This window comes from Coffea eugenioides, chromosome 3 (assembly GCF_003713205.1).
Source record: "Coffea eugenioides isolate CCC68of chromosome 3, Ceug_1.0, whole genome shotgun sequence".
In the NCBI taxonomy this organism is placed as follows: Eukaryota; Viridiplantae; Streptophyta; class Magnoliopsida; order Gentianales; family Rubiaceae; genus Coffea; species Coffea eugenioides.
In genome coordinates, this window is record NC_040037.1 from 36,530,520 (window position 1) to 36,551,334 (window position 20,815).

Consider the following 20,815-nt stretch of genomic DNA (forward strand, 5'->3'; position numbering starts at 1 on the left):
GTTCACAACGTAGAAGAGCGAATGACGAACATCACCCGCCAAGTGGCAAGGATGTCTCAGAACTCGGCTCCCCTCCATTGTTCCCTCCTATCCCTTAGCTGTTCAACAGGGAAGTTTCATTGTTCTCTTCGCTTTCATTACTTTATTACCTCCATTGAGGACAATGTAGGATTTAGGTGTGGGGGGAGCAGTTGTGATTTTTGGTGTTTTCGTTCATTTTCTTTTTCTTCTTTTTAGCGATTAGCTCGTAAGTGCATGCCAAGGTTTGATGTTGGATTATTGCATCTATTTCTACTATTGCCAATTTTAATAATAAAAGGGTATCAAGTTAATGTGGTTGAATCCAAAAATATCTCTTTGATGAATATCGATGATTGTTTTACTCTTATAATTTTTGGTTAACTTTCCTAGGCATAGGGAATGATTATTGGCATTTTCATGTGAATCGGTCCGGTTATTAACTTTAGTTCTCCATGTTTGAAAATGAGGCTAGCTGATGCAAGTTTTCTTTTTGGTTCTTGTGTTATATTGAGTTTTTGTGATTTTTAACTATAAATAAATTTGACTGTACTCCGCTATTAGTTACTACTGAATAACCGGAGATCTGCACCTAAAAGTGTCGATTCTCGTGTCAAAAAGTAGTAATTGCTATGAGTACGTGGTCACGTGGCGATAGAAGTTGAGTAACCGGGCTCCTTCATCTGGCCAATGTTGGAGTTCGCGTCAAAAGGCTCAAATGGCTAGCGACTAAGTCTTTTGTTACTATTAAAAAAAAGAATAAAAAAAAAGAGAGAGAAAAGTAGAAAAAAAATGTGAAAAAAAAGTGAAGGTTGTGTTAGTGTGTAATAAAAGTCAGCTTGCCGAATTATGGATTTAATGTTGAGATTTTGGTTAATAGTTGGACCATTGCTGATAAATGTTATGCGTCATTCCTTTTTCTTAGATTAGTTAACCTGAAATTGGAGGAGTTTGTGGTTTAGAAGCTAACCGGAGTGATGTTTCTTGGATCTTGACCATTGATGCTTGATTATTATTTTTCTTGGTATCTTGGCAATTTGGTAGATAGAGCAATGACCATTATCAAATTTTGGTGTCTGTATACTTTCCCCATGCTTGAGGGCAAGCATGATTCAGGTGTGGGGGGAATTGATAGGGTATAATTTGTTAGTAAATTTATTATTGATTTCCCCTTCTATCCCTGACAAATATTGTGTTAATTGCTGATATTTACTCATATTTGGTATTTGGAATCAATTTCAGGAGTGAAGCAGAAAATTACCAAAAAGGAGGGACTTGTATGGAAAAATGCAGACTTCTAAGGGCTTCAACCTTTGGGTCCTTGAATTGGTGGGGACCACAAGCTTTGTCATTTGGGCTTTTCAAAGAAAGCAACGTAGAGAGACTTGGAACAACAAGTACTTTGGAGGCTTTGTCCACATGTGCGGGGACCACGGATAAGAAGCATGAGTCATTTGGACTCTAGGAAAAGAAACGTACAAGACTTTGAATTTGGTGTGGGGACCACTAGAGATAGCATTAGACTTCCTTTTGGCTTTAAAAAGGGGAAAACGTACGGGAGATAAGGAATCAATAGTTTTAGTTTAGGCTTTTAGCATAGTTTTAGTTTTCTTTTCTTAGCTCTTTCGCATGGTTGTTCTCCATTAATGGAGGACTAACCTCTTAATTCTAGTCAAGGGGACAACTGAAGACTTGGTTCAACAATTACTGTGAGATCGAATTTATTTTAATTGTTTCCTCCATTTATTGGTATTCATATGTTTCCTGCTTTTAACTGTTATAGCTCTTGTGTATGATTGATTAGTGCGCAATAATTAATTATTCATATAGGCTATTTTGCTAAATAGAGGTAATTGAATCCGTAATTGTTCGTTATCTCTATCTTAGTAGCAACTGGCGTAATTGGATTTATGTCAGGGGAGCATACGATCTAGTTTAAACAAACCCTCGTAGCGTGTTTGTTAGTTAGGATTGGGTCTTTCTAATTATTAATGCAATCTAGAAATTAAATCCTACGGTCGTACCTAGGGTTGTTTTTGGGTTAGAGAAATAGTTAACGGTCGTACCTTAACTATCGAGAAATTAAGGAAAGGTTGGTTGTTTATCGCGTGCATGACAACTATAACTAATCTATTAATAAATGTGGAATTATCTGTGAATCAATGATCAGTGCCTGAACCATTTCTGAAGTGTACCCTTGGCTAGAGTTTTCCCTTAATTATTTCTCTTAATCAATTATTTTCTGCAGTTAATTTATTTAGTTAGCATTTAATCCAAAACCCCCTATACTTTGAATTCTAGAAGAAACGAATTATCCCCAGTCCCTGTGGATTCGACCCTACTCACCGCTATATACAAAATCTGTATTTTTCTCGAGTAGGTATTTATTATTGCACAGGTTCGGCACCTGTCAATGAAATCAAATAAATATATACATGAGTTTAAAAAAAAATTGTTAATTTTAAACCCACACACATACACACACACATATATATATATATATATATTAATTGAATAACATGCGTATAATTACAATTAGTCTGTTTAGGTGAAATCAAATAAAGATATATTATATGCTATTCGTAATATTCAGGTGAAATTAAATAGATATATACATATTTTAAAAAAAAACTATTCACACACAAGATTAACAAGGGATGAAAAAATCCATTTTGTGAAACATGAGAAACAGAATAATTTATTTTGTGACATATGAGAGACTATGGATCGGATTATGTAGAATTTGATGTAACAATTTTACCTTTAAAAATAATCACGTACAGGCATGTGATGGATTCCAATAAAAAATTAGTTAGAAATCTAGATAGGAATTAAATTTGACCCTTATAAATTTATAAGGGACGTAAAATTATATTTTTCAAAATAAGAAACGAAAAAGTTAGGCCTTGTTGGATTGAATTTTTTGAATATTTTAGAAAAAAATTACTATAACGATTTAATATATATGAGATAAGAAGGTAATTAAAAAAGATATTAATGAAAAACGTAGCAATGTTTGAAAAATGTAAAACGATTTTCCATTCATTAAATCGAGAAAGTGGCAAAAGGAGCCATCCGCCTCCGATACAAAAGAAGGGGACCCACCAGAACGACTGGCGCCAAATCATATCCGTTTCAGATTACATTATCGTCATCGTCATCATCACCAACGAGACAGCTTCACCTTTTAACTAGCACACTGGACTCTATCTCCGGCCGGCGGCCAACTTGATACTGACCCCTAAAATGGCTTTCTCCTCAGCCCTTTTCTCCCCTGTCTCTTTCACCCCGAACCCCACCCTAAACCCCACCAAACCTCACCGAAAATCCTTCACATTTGCTGCCATTCCGCCACTATCCACGGCAACCGACGTTGTCTCGATGGCTCCTACCTTAGACGGAACCACAGTCGCCGTCATTGGTGGCGGGTCAGTGGCAGCACTTGCTGCGGTGCTCTCTCTGGCTGACCCGGAACGGCGGCGGAGAATGCAGGCGGAGGAGGTTGGCGGTGGGGATAAGGAGGTGGTTAAGGAGTACTTTAACAATAATGGGTTTCAGAGGTGGAAGAAGATTTATGGGGATACGGACGATGTGACTAAGGTTCAATTGGATATTCGAATTGGGCATTCCAAAACAGTGGAAAATGCTTTGAAAATGTTGAAGGATGAAGGGTCTTTGCGGGGAGTTACTGTTTGTGATGCCGGATGTGGGACCGGGTCGCTGGCTATTCCCTTGGCGAAGGAAGGGGCCGTTGTTTTGGCTAGCGATATTTCGGCTGCTATGGTTGCTGAAGCTCAGAAGCAGGCGAGCCTTACTGCTAATCATCTTGCTAATTGGTTAATTGCATTGATCAGCTAAAGCAACTACTATTTTTTCCCCTATTTCTTGGGGGCATGCTTTACAATTTCTTTTTCCAGTTTTTTCGTAAAAATTCAGTAAAAATGCGTTCTTTGGCGATAATTAGCTGCTTAAAATGCTAACAATGAGTAGTCATCTTGATGAAATGCTGAAATTTTTATAACCAATTAAAAAGAGTGGAAAAGAATGAAAGAAAAAGGGGTCCGGAATAGGGTAAATACACATCCCTAAGTCCTAAAATTGTGCCTTGTGCTAATCATGATTCTTTTTTATATAATTATAGAATATGTATATTTTCCTCTCTAGTCTCTTCTCTCTATCCGATGTTCCCTATTACTGGCTACAGTAACTTAAATCAACAATGCCACCTGTCTATAGTTTACTCATGTAGTCCTTTGGTTTAGTTATAGACCCCAAAAGATTTCACTATAAACTATCCAATCGACAAGACGCTGTACAGATAAAATGTCCCCCCCCCCCCCCCCTTTTTTTTTTTTTAAAAAAAAAGGCAGTCCTATTTGCTAACACTTGGAAGAATAATCTTCAATTGTCTAATTAAGTAAAACTCTTACCTCCATACTAGTGTATGGTACAGGCGGAAGCAGAGCTGTTGAAAGGTAAAGATGAGGTATCACCCGCACCAGTTATGCCAAAATTTGAAGTGAAGGACTTAGAAAGCTTAGATGGCAAGTATGACACGGTAGTCTGCTTAGATGTTTTGATACATTATCCACAAAGTAAGGCAGACGCCATGATTGCTCATCTTGCTTCGTTAGCCAAGAATCGGTTGATTCTTAGTTTTGCTCCCAAGACATTTTACTATGATCTGTTGAAGAGAATTGGAGAATTGTTCCCTGGACCATCAAAGGCTACAAGGGCATATCTACATGCAGAGGCTGATGTCGAGAGGGCTTTGCAGAAAGTTGGCTGGAAAATAAGGAAGAGAGGTTTAGTTACAACACAATTTTATTTTGCAAAGCTTGTGGAGGCTGTTCCTGCCTAGTGCATAACAAGAGGTTAGAGCTGAATTTTTGCCTTCTTCCTCTTCTGAACGGCTAGATATTAGGAGACTCCCAGAAGTTTTTTAGAGCTCTAATTTCCATATGTTGTTTGTCTCTTTTTGTTTCCTCCTAGACCATGTATATTAGATTTGATGATCAGGTATCAACTGTAACTTCAACAATTTTTGTTTGTTAAAGCATTGGACTATAATTGAATGTAGATGTCATCACTTGGTGATTTGAAGCTGTATATACGTTTGCATTTTCTTTAGTATGGTTTTTGACATCAAAATAATGCTTGATTCTGGTTCCCCTTTCGTGGTTTGTTATTTTCCGCAGGAAGATGAAGACGAAGTGACAATGACCTAATATTAGAGGTGGCAAAATGGGCGGGATGGGCGGGATTTGCTTGGATTTGTGATGGAACCGAGTCATATGGGTTTGGGCCCAACCTTACCCATATGTATTTTGGGACTAACTTGGGCGGGATCACTTTGGGATGGGTTTAGATTGATCCCGCCCAATACCCAAATCTATTTTCTACATATTTTTTTTCCTTTAATTCATTTTTATTTTTTATATAATTTTAATATTTTTGATTTATTAATTTTTTTTTAGTTTTATTAAATAAACATGCAAGTGCTTTATACTCAAGATTCCCATAAAAAATTGGATTAACAAATAAAGGAAAAAATAGATATACAGTCATATTCCAACATATATCAAGATGACCAAGGTACTTAAGGTGTTGAATATTTATCATCATCATTGTCCAAAAATGACAGGTCTAAATTGACTGAAATGTTGAAAATTTTTGTGGATAATGACTAGGAAAACTACTAGATTATATTCTCTAGTATGGCTATAAAAATTGTTAAAGATAATTTTTGAATCTAAGACTCCGTTTGGATTGGCTATTTTTTCAAAAAATAAGTTTTTCAAATACAATTTTACAGTAATATGCAATAACTCAAAAAACATCCCATCCATATTAGTATATCAAATATTTCAAAAAAAAAATTATAGTAAAAATTTTTCATATACACTGCTATAATAAAATATTTCAAAAATACCCCCCAAAAATAGCTAAACCAAACGGAGCCCTTGTTATTTGAGCCCAATGGGTACCCAAGTATTTCCCAAGTATTCCCATCAATTAATGGGTACAATTGGGATTTGTCCCATTTTAAACCCAATATCAAAATCCAATACCCATCCCGCCCAAAGTCCCCATGGGCATTGGGACTTGGGACAAATTGCCACCTCTACCTAATATGGAATTCATACTTTGATGTGTGCTCTTTGTATGAGCTTTCCGATTAAGACCCAGAATGCTACCATAAGGCAGTTTAATGGGAAAAAAAAAATCAAATCATTACTGGGAAATGACCTGGGTAGTCAAGGATTTTACATCAGAGAATTAAATACCATTAAAATGCTAGAGCAACTTTTGATATGTTAGGGAAGTAAAGGAATCTAATTGCTACTACACAAGGATAATAAATTCTCTATCCATAGGTTGAATGCTGGGGTAAAAACTGGTGCTGCAAAGAACATGTATTATCTTCCTTTGTCAAAACTTATCTGCAATTCTTGAAAAAGCATCGCAAATCTTACTGAGAGCAGAACTTAGTATATCAGTGTGGGCCTTCTGCTGCTCTCTGTCTAACTGTGAGTTCATTCTTTGGGTTTCCAGTTGTGCATTTAGTACACGATTGTTTCTTTCCAAAACCTTGATCAAGTGCTGACTGAGGTTGAAATCTTCACATTTATCCAAGGATAGTCTTCTTCTCTTCACATCCTCCTGAGAGACTCTTCTTGTCCAGAAATGTGGGCCTGGCTGTTTTCCTTTTGCTGGACCTAAGGGTCACAAGCTAGTTAAACAAATGCTAGACAACTGAAAAATTGTCATCATTGATTAACTAGACTAGATATACAAATTCTGACTAATATTACGAGTTCATAGTGACAGCATGAATTTTTTGAATATGGAGAAATAAAGCATGTCATCCCTCTTCCGTGTGGTTAATAATAAATGACATAATGGGATGAAGATATCTAGGTTTACCTTGGTTGGAGTATGCCTGATGAAAGTGTTGACAATGCTTCTCTGCTTTAAGAGGCAATTGTTAGCATAACAGTTTCAAGGGAAAAGAACTATTTTCGTGTAAAGACTCACTCAGTGATTGAAAGCAAAACAGAAGATTTACTCGGAGAGATTCAATTTGCAGATCAGATTTTAACTTTATAAGCATGCTCTAGAGAAAGATAAGTCTAACAGTGACATATATAGTTGAATGAGCTAACCAAACCTATACTGTATATCTTTTGAAGGTGTAGAATAATAAATAAAAGGAAGTGGGCGGCAGTTTTGAACAATCAACCAAGTTGGTTGCTTGCTGAAGTCTTGGATGAAAGGATACTTGAGCATGTATCAAACCTGATAGAGGCATTGGAGCAGGGGAATTGCTTCTTGGACTTTCTCTTGCAACTTGTACGTTTGGACCCCTGAAAATTTTCCCCTGAGCGCACTTCTCAAGATGTGAAATTAGAGTTTCTGGTCTGGCATGAGTACCACTATCAAAGACTACCCCCGTTTCTATCCCCCTGTTAACATCCTCTTCGTCCTCATCCTCAGTATCTGCTACACATGTCCCATCAGCCTCTCTTCCATCTACACTCATTCCCATTACAGCTTGATAGGAGTTTCCATTGAGGACAGCATAGACTTGTCTATCAAAGTGACCTGGAAGTTTCTTCTCCCGCCTCAAATCATTTCTCATCATCCAAAATGATTCACCTTCTTCTTTTACCTGTGACTCCCATGTTCTTATTTTCTTGAAGTCACTAACAAGATTGCTCCATCGCTTTCGGCACTGGACCGGCCCTCTGTTCACCCCATGCAATCTGCAGTACGATGAGACAGAGTCCCATTTGGGTTCATGCTGACCTGTAACAAAGATAGAGCTGGATCTGCGGCCCTTCCTTCCTTGACTCTCTGCGATATTTTTCCCTTCAATGAGGATTAGTGTTTCTTGCTTGGTCCACCGAGGGTGTCTTGTTGATTTATTTTCGCTATTGGTCCTTTCAACAGCTTGGTGCTCTTCATCAAGTACACTAGCTGAGGAAGTGGCTTTTTCAAGCCTGTCATTTGGTCCAGGAGCCATGTACTTTTAACAGCTAGACTCAGGAAATACTGGACTGGTGCACAAGTTTTAGAGCCTAATTTCCCACGTTCTTCTTATATGTGTTTTTCCCATCTCTCGGCTATTGACTACAAAAACATGGGCTAATACTTCTTTAGAATGCATTCAATTCAAAAGTTCTTTGATTTTTTCCTTGTTTGAGCACCAAGATGTTCACTGGAGGCACAATTTCCTCAAACAACTAGTCAATATCTTCTTAAGCTCCTAAATGGCATAACCATGTTGGGATGTATATTTTGTCCTTTCAATTGCTTAGTACCATATAATTTTGTCGTTGAGAAGTAAAGTGGCATGTCCTTTCTTTAACTATATAATTTTCCAGATAGTTTAGCTTTAGCATATTAAGATTCTTATATTGCAACAGAAGCAATAATATCAGCTTCCCATATAATGAAACATTACCTGTTGCAGGAGTTGAGGACTAAATAAATAGTAGTAAATGGTATAAATTCTCTCTCTCTCTTTTTTAAGAAGTATTAGGGTGTATATAATATTAGTGTTTATCTTGAATGACGTTCTTTATTGTGATTCTCTTTGCTTTCCGCACTTGATGAGCTAACAATTGTATCTGACGATCTCTATCATGAAATTTGCAGGAAATAGGTTGGATGTGCTGAATTTCCTATGTCTATCTTGTTCCTAAATTCAGAAATAAGCACTGTAGAATCAAAGAATTGATTATCTAACAGCACAAGTAAACAATCTCCACAGACTGGCGAATCTTCAATATTATGGGATCTTCAATGAAGCATGTCAAAATATAGCTGTCAAGCTCTATATTAATGATTCAATACCCAAAATTCTGTAAACGTTTCTGTTTTCTTGGCCAAGGCTTCTTCAGTTACATGATCTTCCACTGATACAGATCAGTAATCGCGAAAAGATTTTACCATTGAGTCAACGTCAGATTTTTCTAGGATATGTGATCTATTCTCATCAATGCAATGCGTTCACTGAACACAATATGCTAAATCCACCCACCTCATGATAAGTTCTTGATTTTGTGTAGCATCAGTTGTGATTTTTTGAAGTTGCCAGTTTCAATCTCAATTTCTCTGTTGTTTACCTACCTTGAGATGAGAGGCCTTGAAAAAATTAATGAGTAGGAAAAAAGAGACGTGAATAATGTCCAAGATGATTTACAAAAGAGTTGATCTTATATGGGCTGACATTATTTTGACGTTAGTATACATAGAGAGTATCATTACTTAGAATCACTATTAACAATAATTAGGACCTGTTTGGGGTTGCGGTGCTTTCAGTTAAAAAGCACTTTTGGATGTTAAAAGTATTTTTGAAACGCTTTGATAAACATCATTCCATAAAATTAGAAATGGAGCTTTTGGTGTAAAAAACACTTTTAACTAAAGCTCAATTTTGATGCTTTAACTTTTATGTTTTTTAAAAAAATTTTAAATTTAATCACTTTATCCTATAGAGAAATGTTATTTGGACTCAATTTTTTGTTATTTACAGTTCTACCATTTGTTTTATTAACCATTATTTTTTTTAAAAAAATCTTGTCCAAAAATTTAAGAGTAGATTGACTAAGCATGCTGCTTACGGGCCATTGAAAAGTTTGTTCACTGTTGGGAACTGAAGCCCAGAAGGCCTAGGCCCATCACAAACAAACCAAGCTGCTTCAAACGTGGCGCTCCCTTCATTTTTCCCGCGCATTTTGTGCTGATTCCGGCCAATTTGGCCCCAAAAAAAATTCCCACCCCAAACCAAAAAAAAAAAAGCAACCCTAGATAAGAAATTTCTGAATTGGTCGAAAATGGAAAGAGGAGCCGGAGAAAATGAAAGCGAAATGGATAGAGATGAAGAAGAAGCAGTCAATGAGATCTTAAGAGATCGATTTCGACTCTGCACTATCTCCATTGCTGAAGCCGAAGGTATTTTAATTAGCTTTTGGATACTTGATTGCATAATATTATGTAAAATCATCTCATATTCGAAATTTTTTGAGCAGCCAAAAAGAATGGGATGGAAGTTTCGCAACCGATCATGGCTTGTATTTCGGATCTAGCCTTCAAATATGCCGGTAATATTTTTCTCCCTAAGGTTCTCTGTGTATTAAGCTTGTATTAGAGTTTTAAATAAAATTATATATGGTTACCTGTTATTTGGAGGGCCCAAAAAAAAGGAATAATGGAAATGATCAACTTTGATAAATTCGTCGTCCAAAATGCGTGCTTGATTTTTTTTTCCTTTTTCTGGTGGGCTTGAAAGAAACTATTTTTATTGGGTTTTGTTAGGCTGTTTGATTCTAGTCATCTTACTGCAATTCTGTGTATTTTCTCTCTGCATTTGGTTACCATTTGGAGTATAGTCAAATACAATTGATAGTAGAGGATTTCCAGTCTATGATTGCACAGAATGGGCTATTGAGCTGTGGAACTGTCTCAGCAGGAAGTGGTTCATTGTATAGAGCTCCTAAAATCACATTATTTCATCTTGACTTATCTTCTTTTGAGATTATCTTGATTAAGTCAACTTGATTATTTCAACTTAATCAAGATAATCTCAAATGTGAAGTCGTCTTGACTGAAAGTTTGGTCCATAACCAATTTAGTTCAGCATGTATCCAGTATGGGAATGTGCTCATCTTTGGGGTGTGGAGATGATGAAAGGCAAGAGCAAGGAGGCTCAATGTATTAGGCCACAAAAGTAGCAGCTCCCAAAGACCGATTCTCGATAATTTTGCATCATGGTCAATTGGTCTGTCTGGAAGATTAGGTTTAGGATAATTCTGTTCATTTCAGATGGAGGACAAGGATCACCAACTTATAATCTGCATAATATTCTTAACATCTAATTTTCTGCAACAATTGCATCTTACGCTGCTTATTAACTGATAGAGGTAGACTTGAACTCTATCTAATTGTTGGCCATCTTGGTTTGATTTTTATGTGTTTCTAAGTTTTTCAGCTTTTCCATGAAACATGAAATCTGTATTTCATGTCTAGCTATTCCAGCTTTCAGCTTTGCTCTTGGCATGAATTTTTTATGGAAAACAATATGATGACCATGAGAGTGGATGAGATCTGGTGTTGTAGCTTGTTCCTTAATCAACCCCATTTTCTTCTCCCCTAATTCATCTTCTACAATGTTTTTTGACACTGCGAAATGTATTAAAATGATGCGACACCAGCGAATTTGCATCCCTGTATTCAGCCAATTTAAACTAGGATATTAAGTGGATCAAAATATTTACAAATTTCAAGTTTCCATAACAAAACTAGTTTTGCTCGCTGCTCGCATTTTGTTCCTGCAGAGAGGGAAAGATGTATGATAGTTAGTCTGACATTCCTGAATTGAAAGCACCAATATTGATTAAAGATCACATCTTGCATATGCAACCCTTAGCCTTTGCAGACAAAAAGGTTTCTTGCAGTTGTTGAAGTTTGAACTAAAAATGGAGTATTTCCTGAAATGCAGAACAGTTGGCAAAGGACCTTGAGCTATTCTCACAGCATGCTGGTCGTAAATCTGTAAACATGGAAGATGTCATACTTTGTGGTGAGTTGACTGGCATAATTTTGGAAGTGAGTTTTCTGTCTCTGGATTATTCAAAATAATGATATGCCTAATTGCACTTCAGTGCACCTGCAGTTTTAGAATGTTTAGCTGCATGCTGCATGCTTTCGCAAGTCTCCTTAAAAAAAAAGACTAGAAAGAGTCTGAATTGTTTTAAACGGTAAAAGCATTCTTCTTCTCAATTAACAGGCTCATGTCTTGTCATTGATCATCGTTACAAGTCCAGGTTATTTATATTGGAGCATATTATACGTTGATATTCTCAGTTTACCCCAATTTTGTCATCCTCTTACATGTGATACTTGCATTGACAAAACAAGTGTCATTAGTGCTGCTGATAAGGATTCCGAAGCACATTGTTTAAGCTCTGATATGGCATATGTCTGCACGTTTTGAATTTCTGGTGTAGGGAAATAAAGTCGAGTGCATCTTGATTCAATTTGTTAAGTATATATATATATATATCTCTCTCTCTCTCGTTTTTGTTTTTGTTTTTGTTTGTTTGTTTATTTTCGATGTTCATATACCATAAGCTGACTTGGACTTGTTTCAGCTCATCGGAACAGTCAACTGGCTGCGTCATTAAGATCTTTCTGCAATGATCTAAAAGCAAAAGAACCTCCATCGGAAAGGAAGAGGAGAAGAAATGCAAAAAGGGAAGATAAAGGTGCTGCTGACGCACTCTATATCCCAGATCAGTAATCGAGACTTCAATTTTCGTCCGCAGATTATTGTATAGTTTTTCTCACATATTCCAGGCTAATTTCTCAGATTATTTGGATTTAAAAAAAACAACCGTCAAATGCAGCTCTGACATGGTCTATTTCTAATTGTCCCGTAACTAAAAATTGTTCTCTGCAAAAATTCAGTGTTGTACAGAAATGTCAGACCAGGACGTGCTGACTGGGCACGTCCCTGGCTGACTGAAAACCCCCTCGGGCAAAGTAGGTGTCAGATGGGGACGTGCTGACTGGGCACGTCCCCGTCTGATTAAAACTGACTCGCCTCGGCATTTGTCAGCCGGGGACGTGCTGACTGGGCACGTCCCCGGGCTGACAGGAACTGACTCCGGCTCGGCATTTGTCAGCCGGGGACGTGCTGACTGGGCACGTCCCTGGCTGACAGGAACTGGCTCGTCTGCGCTTTTGTCAGCGGCGGACGTGCTCAGTCAGCACGTCCGCGGCTGACATATGCAAAAAAAAATTGTTTTAATGCGGACGGGCTTTTTACAGTTAGGTTTTGGGATTTTTTGTTAGGGTTTTAGGGTTTAGAATTAGGGTTTTGGGTTTTAGCTTTTTAGAATTAGAGTTTTTGCGTTAAGGTTTTAGAATTAGGATTTTAGATTTTAGGGTTTTGTGCTGTGCAATGTAATTTGATATAAGTTATGAATTACATAATTATATATATATTTTTTAAAACATACGAAGTTCGTTTTACAAGGTTATAATAGAAAATGACTTATTTTAGTATTTTAGATTATGAACAAAAGCCAACACTAAAGTTGGACTAACTCGTATATTTCATTTGGACTTACATTCATTGTATTAGAGTCGTGTAGGTAATTTCTGTTTGGTAATTTCTGTTTGAATCAGACGCCTCATCCAAATATCCAAATTTGTTATGTTAAATGTTGGGTTAAACAATGTGGACCAAACTTTTATTTTTATTTTTCCTTTGTTTTGTTTTTAATATGCAGTTTTAGATATTTTATATGTTTTAGGCATTGTATAATTTTCTGAAAATTATACAATGTGTTCTTATGTTCACTTATTTTGATCTAAATCCATAATTTTTATTTATAATTTGTCCCCTAACTTTTGCATAATTGTGCTAGGGTCTCAACATTTGCCAAAAATGGATAAATTTCTCATGTTTGGAGTTCTGGCCTTTCTTTATGATGGTAATGCGTATTTTTGTGAATTAATTCTGACTTTTCAGGTATAATTAGGGGTTTTAGTAAATTTATTAAGTTTAGGATTTTAATTTAAAAACTTTAGAAACTAGACTGAATAATCTTTTGTTTGTAGATTTGTTAATCACTTTTGTAGTCTAATTAGCCTAAATTTGAGTAGATTATGAATAAAAGGTTAGTAAAAAAAAGTGATGTTTTAAAAAAAGTGTAGATTATATTTTTACCCACAATTTTTTATTTTTAAGTTTAGCCCCCATGGATCTTTGTTGAATTTAGGGTTTAAGGTTTAAGTAATTAGGATTTAGAGAAAAATAAAATTAAACTAGATGAAATTTAAAGTTAAGGAAAGTAACATTCATTAGATAACTACCTAACATAGTCATTATTTACACGTGATCAATGCTTAGGGCGCCTGTTGCCTTTGCTCTTCCCCTTACCTAGAGCTGTTAATCGAACCGGGCAGCTCGCGAGCCGAGCTCGACCCGGCTCGATAAGAGCTCGGCTCGGCTCGTTAACAGAGAGAAACGAGCCGAGCTCGAGCTCTAATAGGTACTCGTTTAATATACGAGCCGAGCAGGGCTCGGCTCGTTTGGTAGGCTCGAAAAATAAGGGCATTTTCGTCATTTCCACGTGTATGTGGTAAATGGTAATCTAGTCAAAGACTCAAAGGCATCTCCCGTCCGTCTGTCTGTAGCCCTAATTCATTCTTTCCTCCTTTGGTCTTTCGTTTTCTCCTCCTACAACCGTCACCCGACTCACCCCGCAGCCTCCATTCTCACACCACCGCACGTCGCATCCCTCAACCTCCATTCTCACGCCGCATCCCTCAGCCTCCATTCTCACCACCAGGCGCCATCCCTAATTTTTTGATTTCCCCTTTCTGTCATCTATTTTCCCATTCCACAGCCGCAGCCGCCATTCTCACGCCGCATCCCGCAGACTTCATTCTCACTACCAGGCGCCATCCCTAATTTTTTATTTTCCCTTTCTGTCATCTCTTTCCCGTTCCACAGCCGCAGCCACCATACGGAGCCATCTCAGTAGAGCCAGCCGCCAGGGCCCTCTACGGCTCTACCATACCCCGATTCACTGCATTCTGGTAAGTGGCCTTGATGGTTTTTTATCGTAGCCTTGATGTTTTGATAATTATTTGCCGTGGTTGAAATTAGTGACATCTTGATACTTTAAAGTACTCTTCGTGCAAAAGTTTTAGTGAATTGCAGGTACTAAGTGACTTTGTTGTGTATCAGCAAACCTTTTTATGTTATATTATGAGAGACATACTGCTTAGGCTTCTCTGGTGTTATGCTAATATACAGATGCAGCTTAACAGTGCATGAGTAATTGCAAGAGAGTCTGAAATTCTTTGAATTGGGGGAGTAACTTTGGATAGGGTCTCTGAAAATACAAAAATGCTAACCCCTAACATGAGTAGGATAATTACATTTTATGCTTGTGATTGTTTTCTGCCCAACCAATTAAGACCATGTTAGTTATAGATTAAGATACTCTGGTGTTTTGAGGAGGATCCCAAGCTTTAAAATGTTTAGAGTGAAATTGACATAAATCACAGAGGCATACATATAGTATTTACATGGCTACCTAAAATTGAAACACATTTAGAAGAAACATTAATCTTTTGAGAAAACCTTTAGCTAAGGGCACTTTGAGTGGAGTCAGGTATGAGTCTCGGAGACAAGTGTGGGTTGAAGGCCGTACTGTATATGTATGTGTAAACATATATAGTTCTATTCCTAGTATATTAAAAGTTATTAAAATCAAAGAGGCTAGTTAGCATCATAAACTGATTTTTTTCATTCTATTTTGAAGCTTTGGTTCTCTGCATTTTTAAGAATCAACTTCTTTGTCCTAGAATATGGCATCTTATGCACTTCATCAAGAGAGATTCTAAGTATAAGGTGAATTCTTTTCCTAAATATTCTGTAATTATAAGGTGGATTTTTATGCAGCAAATTGACTATTAAAAGCCCTTTTATTATGATTAATTATGGTCTTAGCATGTGAATAAATGTCTACCATCCATCTTGGATAGTTGAACAGATAGGTTCTTTCAACATTTGATTGGCGCCTCGCACCTGGATTATTCTCTGCCCTTTTCAGTTTTACTCCTTAAAAAAGGAAGATTCATTTGTCATTTGTCAATTCAGAATCTGAGGAATAATTCGATTAGCAAATATTTTTTAATCATTGACCCTAATATTATTATATCTTTATCACTTTCTTGTGGGTTATTTATACATTTATCACTTTCTTGTGGGTTCCAATTCAAGATCCCTTACTTGACCCTTTAACTTACCAGCTATCAACTCCACAGGTCAGAAAGAAAGAGACAACCTTCAACCTGGGAACTTCACACATATTACCTTTCTTGAGCTAATTGGAATTGACATTTCTTAGATGGATATATCATTTCTTTCCTTGTTTAATATAAATGTCTACTAGAAATGCCACTATACTGTCCCCATGCACAAACTAATTGGAACTATGAATTCAGTATTTCCCTGGAATTCATCGCTGTCCCTTGTTTGGATTGCCATTTTAAGAGTTTTTAAGAGCTTTTCTCTGTTATTTCATTAATCTGAATGTAAGCTTGAGAATTGAGATAGGAACAAGTTAAAGAAATGTTAAAATTAGCTTGAAGTGGGCATTATTTTTTGAAATCTGTTTTATTACTTTTGGACCTTATTTCTTAGAAATCTTATTCTAAATTCTGTTTTAACTAATCAGAATCTGTATTGGTTATTAAATGTTTTTGATTAAGGAATGTACAACTCATTTCAAGGTTCATCATCAAGTCCTGCGATGGAGCAAACTAATGAAGACGTGGAACAATTGAATTACAACGAAGAAAGAGCTGATGAAATGAGTGAAGAAGAAATAGAAATAATAGAAGATGATGGCAATGAAGGAGGACAGCAAGTAGATGGAGATGGAGGAGCTGGTCCTTTTGAGAAAAAGCAAAGGAAGAAGAAATCCAGCATATGGGATGAGATGACTGAAGTAGTGCTAGATAATGGGACGGTCAAAGTGAAGTGCAACCATTGCAAGGAGCTTTTCACCAAGAGTACAACCGGAGCCACATCTCAGCACAAGAGACACCTGACTTCTTGCCTCCAAAGAAAGATGGCCATTGGGGAGCAAAGCAAACAAAAGCAACAAGTGCTTTCATTCACCGAAGGTGGAAGTGATGGTATCACTTCCATCACAAATTTCTCGTATGATCATGCCAAGGTAAGAGAGCTTGCGTCACACATGATTCTTGCACATGAGTACCCATTTTCTATGATGGAGCATGTAGTTTTCAACAAATTCATGAAAGCAGTTTCTCCGTTTTATAAAAAGATTAATCGGCAGACTGTTAAGGAAGATTGTATGAGTACTTATACAATTGAAAAAAGGAAGCTGAAATCATTGTTGAAAGGTCCTGGTAGGATTAGTATTACAACTGATTTGTGGAAATCTGGTCAAAAAATTCAATATATGGTTGTGACTGGTCATTTTATTGATTCTGATTGGGTGCTTCAAAAACGTGTGTTGAATTTTTGCAATGTTCCTCCTCCTCATACTGGAGTTATTATAGCTGATGCTCTAAGTAAGTGCTTCATTGATTGGGGGATTGAGAATAAGGTTTCTAGCATAACTGTTGATAATGCTTCATACAATGATGTGTGCATTAGGAGACTTAGAGAGGATTTTTCTCTAAGAAAGAGATTAAGTATTGGAGGAAAAATTTTTCATGTTAGATGTTGTGCACATATACTTAATCTCTTAGTGCAAGATGGTCTTGGTCAACTTGGTGGTGTGATTGATGTTGTTAGAGAAGGGATAAAATACTTGAACAATTCAGAATCTAGGCTTCTTGAATTTGCCAAAATTAAAAAACAGCTTCAGTTGCCCTCTAGAAAACTAATTTTGGACTGTCCAACAAGGTGGAATAGCACCTATTTGATGTTAGCTTCAGGTTTAGAGTTCAAGGATGTCTTTCCAAGATATGCAGACATAGACCCTGGATTTCACTATGTTCCTACTGATTTTGAGTGGATGAAAGTGGAAGAAGTGTGCAAATTTCTAGGAATATTTCATGAAATCACTGATATGATTTCCGGGACTGAGTATCCAACATCTAACATTTTTCTTGTGGAGCTCTATAGGATTAAAGAGCTTTTAAATGAAAAAGCTCTTGATCCTTTTGAGCATATTCGGGCAATGGCTGGAAGTATGTCTGCTAAATTTGATAAGTATTGGGGGGAAAGTAATGTGCTGCTATCTTTGGGTGCAATTTTGGATCCGAGATACAAAATGTTCCTTATTAATCATGCTTTTCCGGTGATTTATGGTGAGGATGCAGCTCCTAGATTCATGGCTGAGATTAGAGACATTCTTTATGAGCTTTACAATGAATATGTTGATTGTCATGTTGTTTCCCATTCTGAACAACAAAGGCAGGTTGTAAAAAGGAGACAAAATGAAGGTTCTACTTCTTCTAGTAAGAAACAGAAAATGACTGCACCCGCCGTTTTAACTGGCAAAGAAAAGTTTCACATGCATGTGAGTGAAATTGATAGGGCTCCACCAGAAAAATCAGATTTAGATGTTTATTTAGAGGAAAGTAGGTATGCTTGTGATGCAAGGGCAAATCTGGATGTTTTGGGTTGGTGGAAAGGAGAAAGATTGAGATTTCCCATCTTGTCGAGGATGGCTGCCGATATACTCTCCGTTCCTGTTACCACTGTGGCTTCAGAATCTACCTTCAGCGCTGGAGGGAGAGTAATTGATGATCGACGAGCTTCTATGTCGGTTGAGACGGTGCAAATGTTGCTTTGTGGCAACGATTGGATCCGCAGTCTTCATGGCCTAAAGAATAAGTCTCGTGTAAGTATTTGATTGGATGTTTTTGTTGTTGTTACAGTTGCCTTATTTCTGATTTTGATGAATTTTTTAACTTTCATACTTTTATTCTGTAGGAATCACTTGATGTGGCCGAATCAATCACATTTGAAGAAGTTGAACTTCCTGAATCATTCAATGACTAATTTGGTGGCTGTTGTCCGTTGATGTTGCTTGGGGACAGTTTATGTAATTTTTTATGTTGTAATCTGATCTGGTTTGGACAGTTGATGTTGCTTGGTGGCTGTTTATGTAATTTTTCATGTTATAATCTGATCTGGTTTGGACATTTTGGGTTGGACATGTTGTAATCTGATCTGGTTTGGATATTTTGGTGTGGACATGTGGTAATCTGATCTGGTTTGGATTACTGGTGGCTGTTGATATTGTAATGTGGCTGTTTATATAATTTTTCAGGTTGTAATGTGGACATTTTGGTGTGGACGTGGTAATCTGACCTGGTTTGCTGAAGTTTTAACTTCTTGTATTGTCATTTGGTGTAGTTTTAACTTCTTGCTGCAGTTTTAACTTCTTGTAATTTGATGTGGTTTGGACATTGTAATCCCGCTTTGGACATTTTGTTTCTCCATTTGATGGTTTTTGCTGTAGTTTTAACTTTAGACTCTGCCTTGTATTGTCATTTGGCATGGCTTGTTGAATTGAATCAGGGAAATACGAGTATTGTCATTTGGCATGGCTTGTATTGTCATTCTGGCTTCAAATGATAAATCAGAGAAAGTGTATCTTCTTGTGATATGGGCTCTCCCGTAAACGAGCTTGAGCTTCGAACTCGAGCTCAAGCTCGAAAAGCTCGACTCGAGTTTTTCGCGAGCTCGAGTTCGAGCTTCGAGCTCGGCGGCTCGATTTCAAAACTCGAGCTCGAGCCTGAGCTCGAGTTTTCTACCAACACATCGAGTCGAGTTCGAGCACCTTGTAGAGCTCGAATTACCAATCGAGCGAGCTCGAACTAGCTCGATTAGGGATTCGAGTCGAGCTCGATTGTCCTATGCTCGAGCTCGACTCGGCTCGTTTAACAGCTCTTCCCCTTACCCTTACCAACATTTTTCGGCGTTGTAGAAGGGCAGCAAAATCTCTTCGGTCGTCGTCTCTGACGCTCGCCAATAACGACACCAGGATGATTGGAATAATCACGAGCCGACGGATCATCCCTGGAACCACTATCAGGGTCAACGTCATCCGTCTCTAACGCATCGGAAGTATCGCTGCTCTCAGAATCGTTCGTGGAACGATAGGTGACAAAATCTCCTGTCGATACATGATCGGATGCATAACTCCGCTGATTGGTAGATGGGAAGACCGATGGCTGTCCGAGACTGTAATAATCTGGAAGCTCCAACGATGAAGAAGTGCCTCCCGTTCCACTGAGAAGAGTGAATATAGGATGTAATGCCGCATGGGAAGAAAAGTCTCCTGTCATGGGGACATGCTCATACGGAGGTAATTGTGATGAAGAAGGAAATCGTGGATCAAATCCATACATGCCAGCAACTGGCGTCGGTGGTACAGCAAATGGAGGAAATTGTTGCGACGGTGTTGCTTGTGCACCAATGGTCATCGACGCTGGCTGTGGAATAAACATGTCCCCAGATACATGATGCCGTGCAGCCATCCCCCGATCTACTCCCGGCACTGGTGAAGGTGCGAATGCGGTGAATTGCTGAACCGGAGGCGTGTGCGGATGACCAGTATCCATTCCCGTGACTTGAACGCTAGGTTCAACAACGATCGGTTCATCGTGCTGATCATGCCTCCCCTGTCTACCACGACTAGACGAAGGGCCTGTATGAGATGGAACTCGTCGACCAGGTGTCTGGAATGGGACATTTGATGTCGAAGGATGCCCAGAATCGAATGGATCGGACTGTCCTACAACCATACGATCAAACCGTCTGAGATACTGCATCGAACCATATGCACCATCCATGATGGTACAGAGACGTGGAAGTGCTCTTTCTCCTATGTTATCAATATTGATAACATTCTGTGTCTGTTGAACAATACGCTGCATAGCACCCGTCTGTAACAAAAAATTGATCGCGTAGTTGTTAGGAACAATTATATAACGCACCTATGCTCCAAAAATGGTTCCCAATGACAGAAGTCTCAAGTAAATGCATACCAGATATTCAAATTGCCCAGAGACTCCCTGAAGCATTTGGCCCATCTGCGGATTCTGGTCACTAGGGTTCGAAATATATAGAATAGTGTGCTCGTGATACCATTTGAGATAATCATTTGATGGCCTGAATGTATCAGCAAGTTGACCTGTGACCTCCGCATTTGCGCGAGCATTCCAATATTGTATCCACGTGCTATGGAATTGTGCCCAATTCCTTCCAGGATAGCCCGAC

The 20,815-nt window shown here is 37.8% G+C and overlaps 4 protein-coding genes across 6 annotated transcripts; 3 read left to right on the forward strand and 1 right to left on the reverse strand.

Moving 5' to 3' along the window:
• The first annotated feature begins 3,142 nt into the window (after positions 1-3,142).
• On the forward strand, positions 3,143-8,952 carry LOC113764865 (magnesium protoporphyrin IX methyltransferase, chloroplastic-like). Of its 3 annotated transcripts, none has more exons than XM_027308898.1 (3): positions 3,143-3,822; positions 4,472-4,892; positions 8,680-8,952. In XM_027308898.1, the coding sequence occupies exons 1-2, from the start codon at positions 3,265-3,267 to the stop codon at positions 4,877-4,879; spliced, it is 966 nt and encodes a 321-aa protein (XP_027164699.1). In that variant the 5' UTR covers positions 3,143-3,264; the 3' UTR covers positions 4,880-4,892; positions 8,680-8,952. The 3 variants fall into 3 exon arrangements, with proteins under 3 accessions (XP_027164699.1, XP_027164697.1, XP_027164696.1); XM_027308896.1 differs by lacking the exon at positions 8,680-8,952 and adding an exon at positions 5,217-5,271 and having other exon boundaries at positions 3,144-3,822; XM_027308895.1 differs by lacking the exon at positions 8,680-8,952 and having other exon boundaries at positions 3,145-3,822; positions 4,472-5,148.
• LOC113764864 (trihelix transcription factor ASR3-like) lies at positions 5,215-8,665 on the reverse strand. The gene is made up of 4 exons (XM_027308894.1): positions 7,318-8,665; positions 6,946-6,987; positions 6,147-6,737; positions 5,215-5,242 (listed from the first exon to the last, which is right to left on the reverse strand). The coding sequence occupies exons 1-3, from the start codon at positions 8,042-8,044 to the stop codon at positions 6,451-6,453; spliced, it is 1,056 nt and encodes a 351-aa protein (XP_027164695.1). The 5' UTR covers positions 8,045-8,665; the 3' UTR covers positions 5,215-5,242; positions 6,147-6,450.
• Positions 8,953-9,813: 861 nt separating the features above from the next.
• LOC113764462 (protein MHF1 homolog) lies at positions 9,814-12,375 on the forward strand. Its single transcript, XM_027308372.1, has 4 exons — positions 9,814-9,978; positions 10,056-10,127; positions 11,525-11,605; positions 12,177-12,375. Exons 1-4 carry the CDS (start codon positions 9,861-9,863, stop codon positions 12,323-12,325), a joined length of 420 nt encoding a protein of 139 aa, XP_027164173.1. The 5' UTR covers positions 9,814-9,860; the 3' UTR covers positions 12,326-12,375.
• Positions 12,376-14,628: 2,253 nt separating this feature from the next.
• On the forward strand, positions 14,629-18,885 carry LOC113764736 (zinc finger BED domain-containing protein RICESLEEPER 2-like). The gene is made up of 3 exons (XM_027308713.1): positions 14,629-14,634; positions 16,318-18,428; positions 18,521-18,885. The coding sequence occupies exons 2-3, from the start codon at positions 16,320-16,322 to the stop codon at positions 18,587-18,589; spliced, it is 2,178 nt and encodes a 725-aa protein (XP_027164514.1). The 5' UTR covers positions 14,629-14,634; positions 16,318-16,319; the 3' UTR covers positions 18,590-18,885.
• Positions 18,886-20,815: the final 1,930 nt, after the last annotated feature.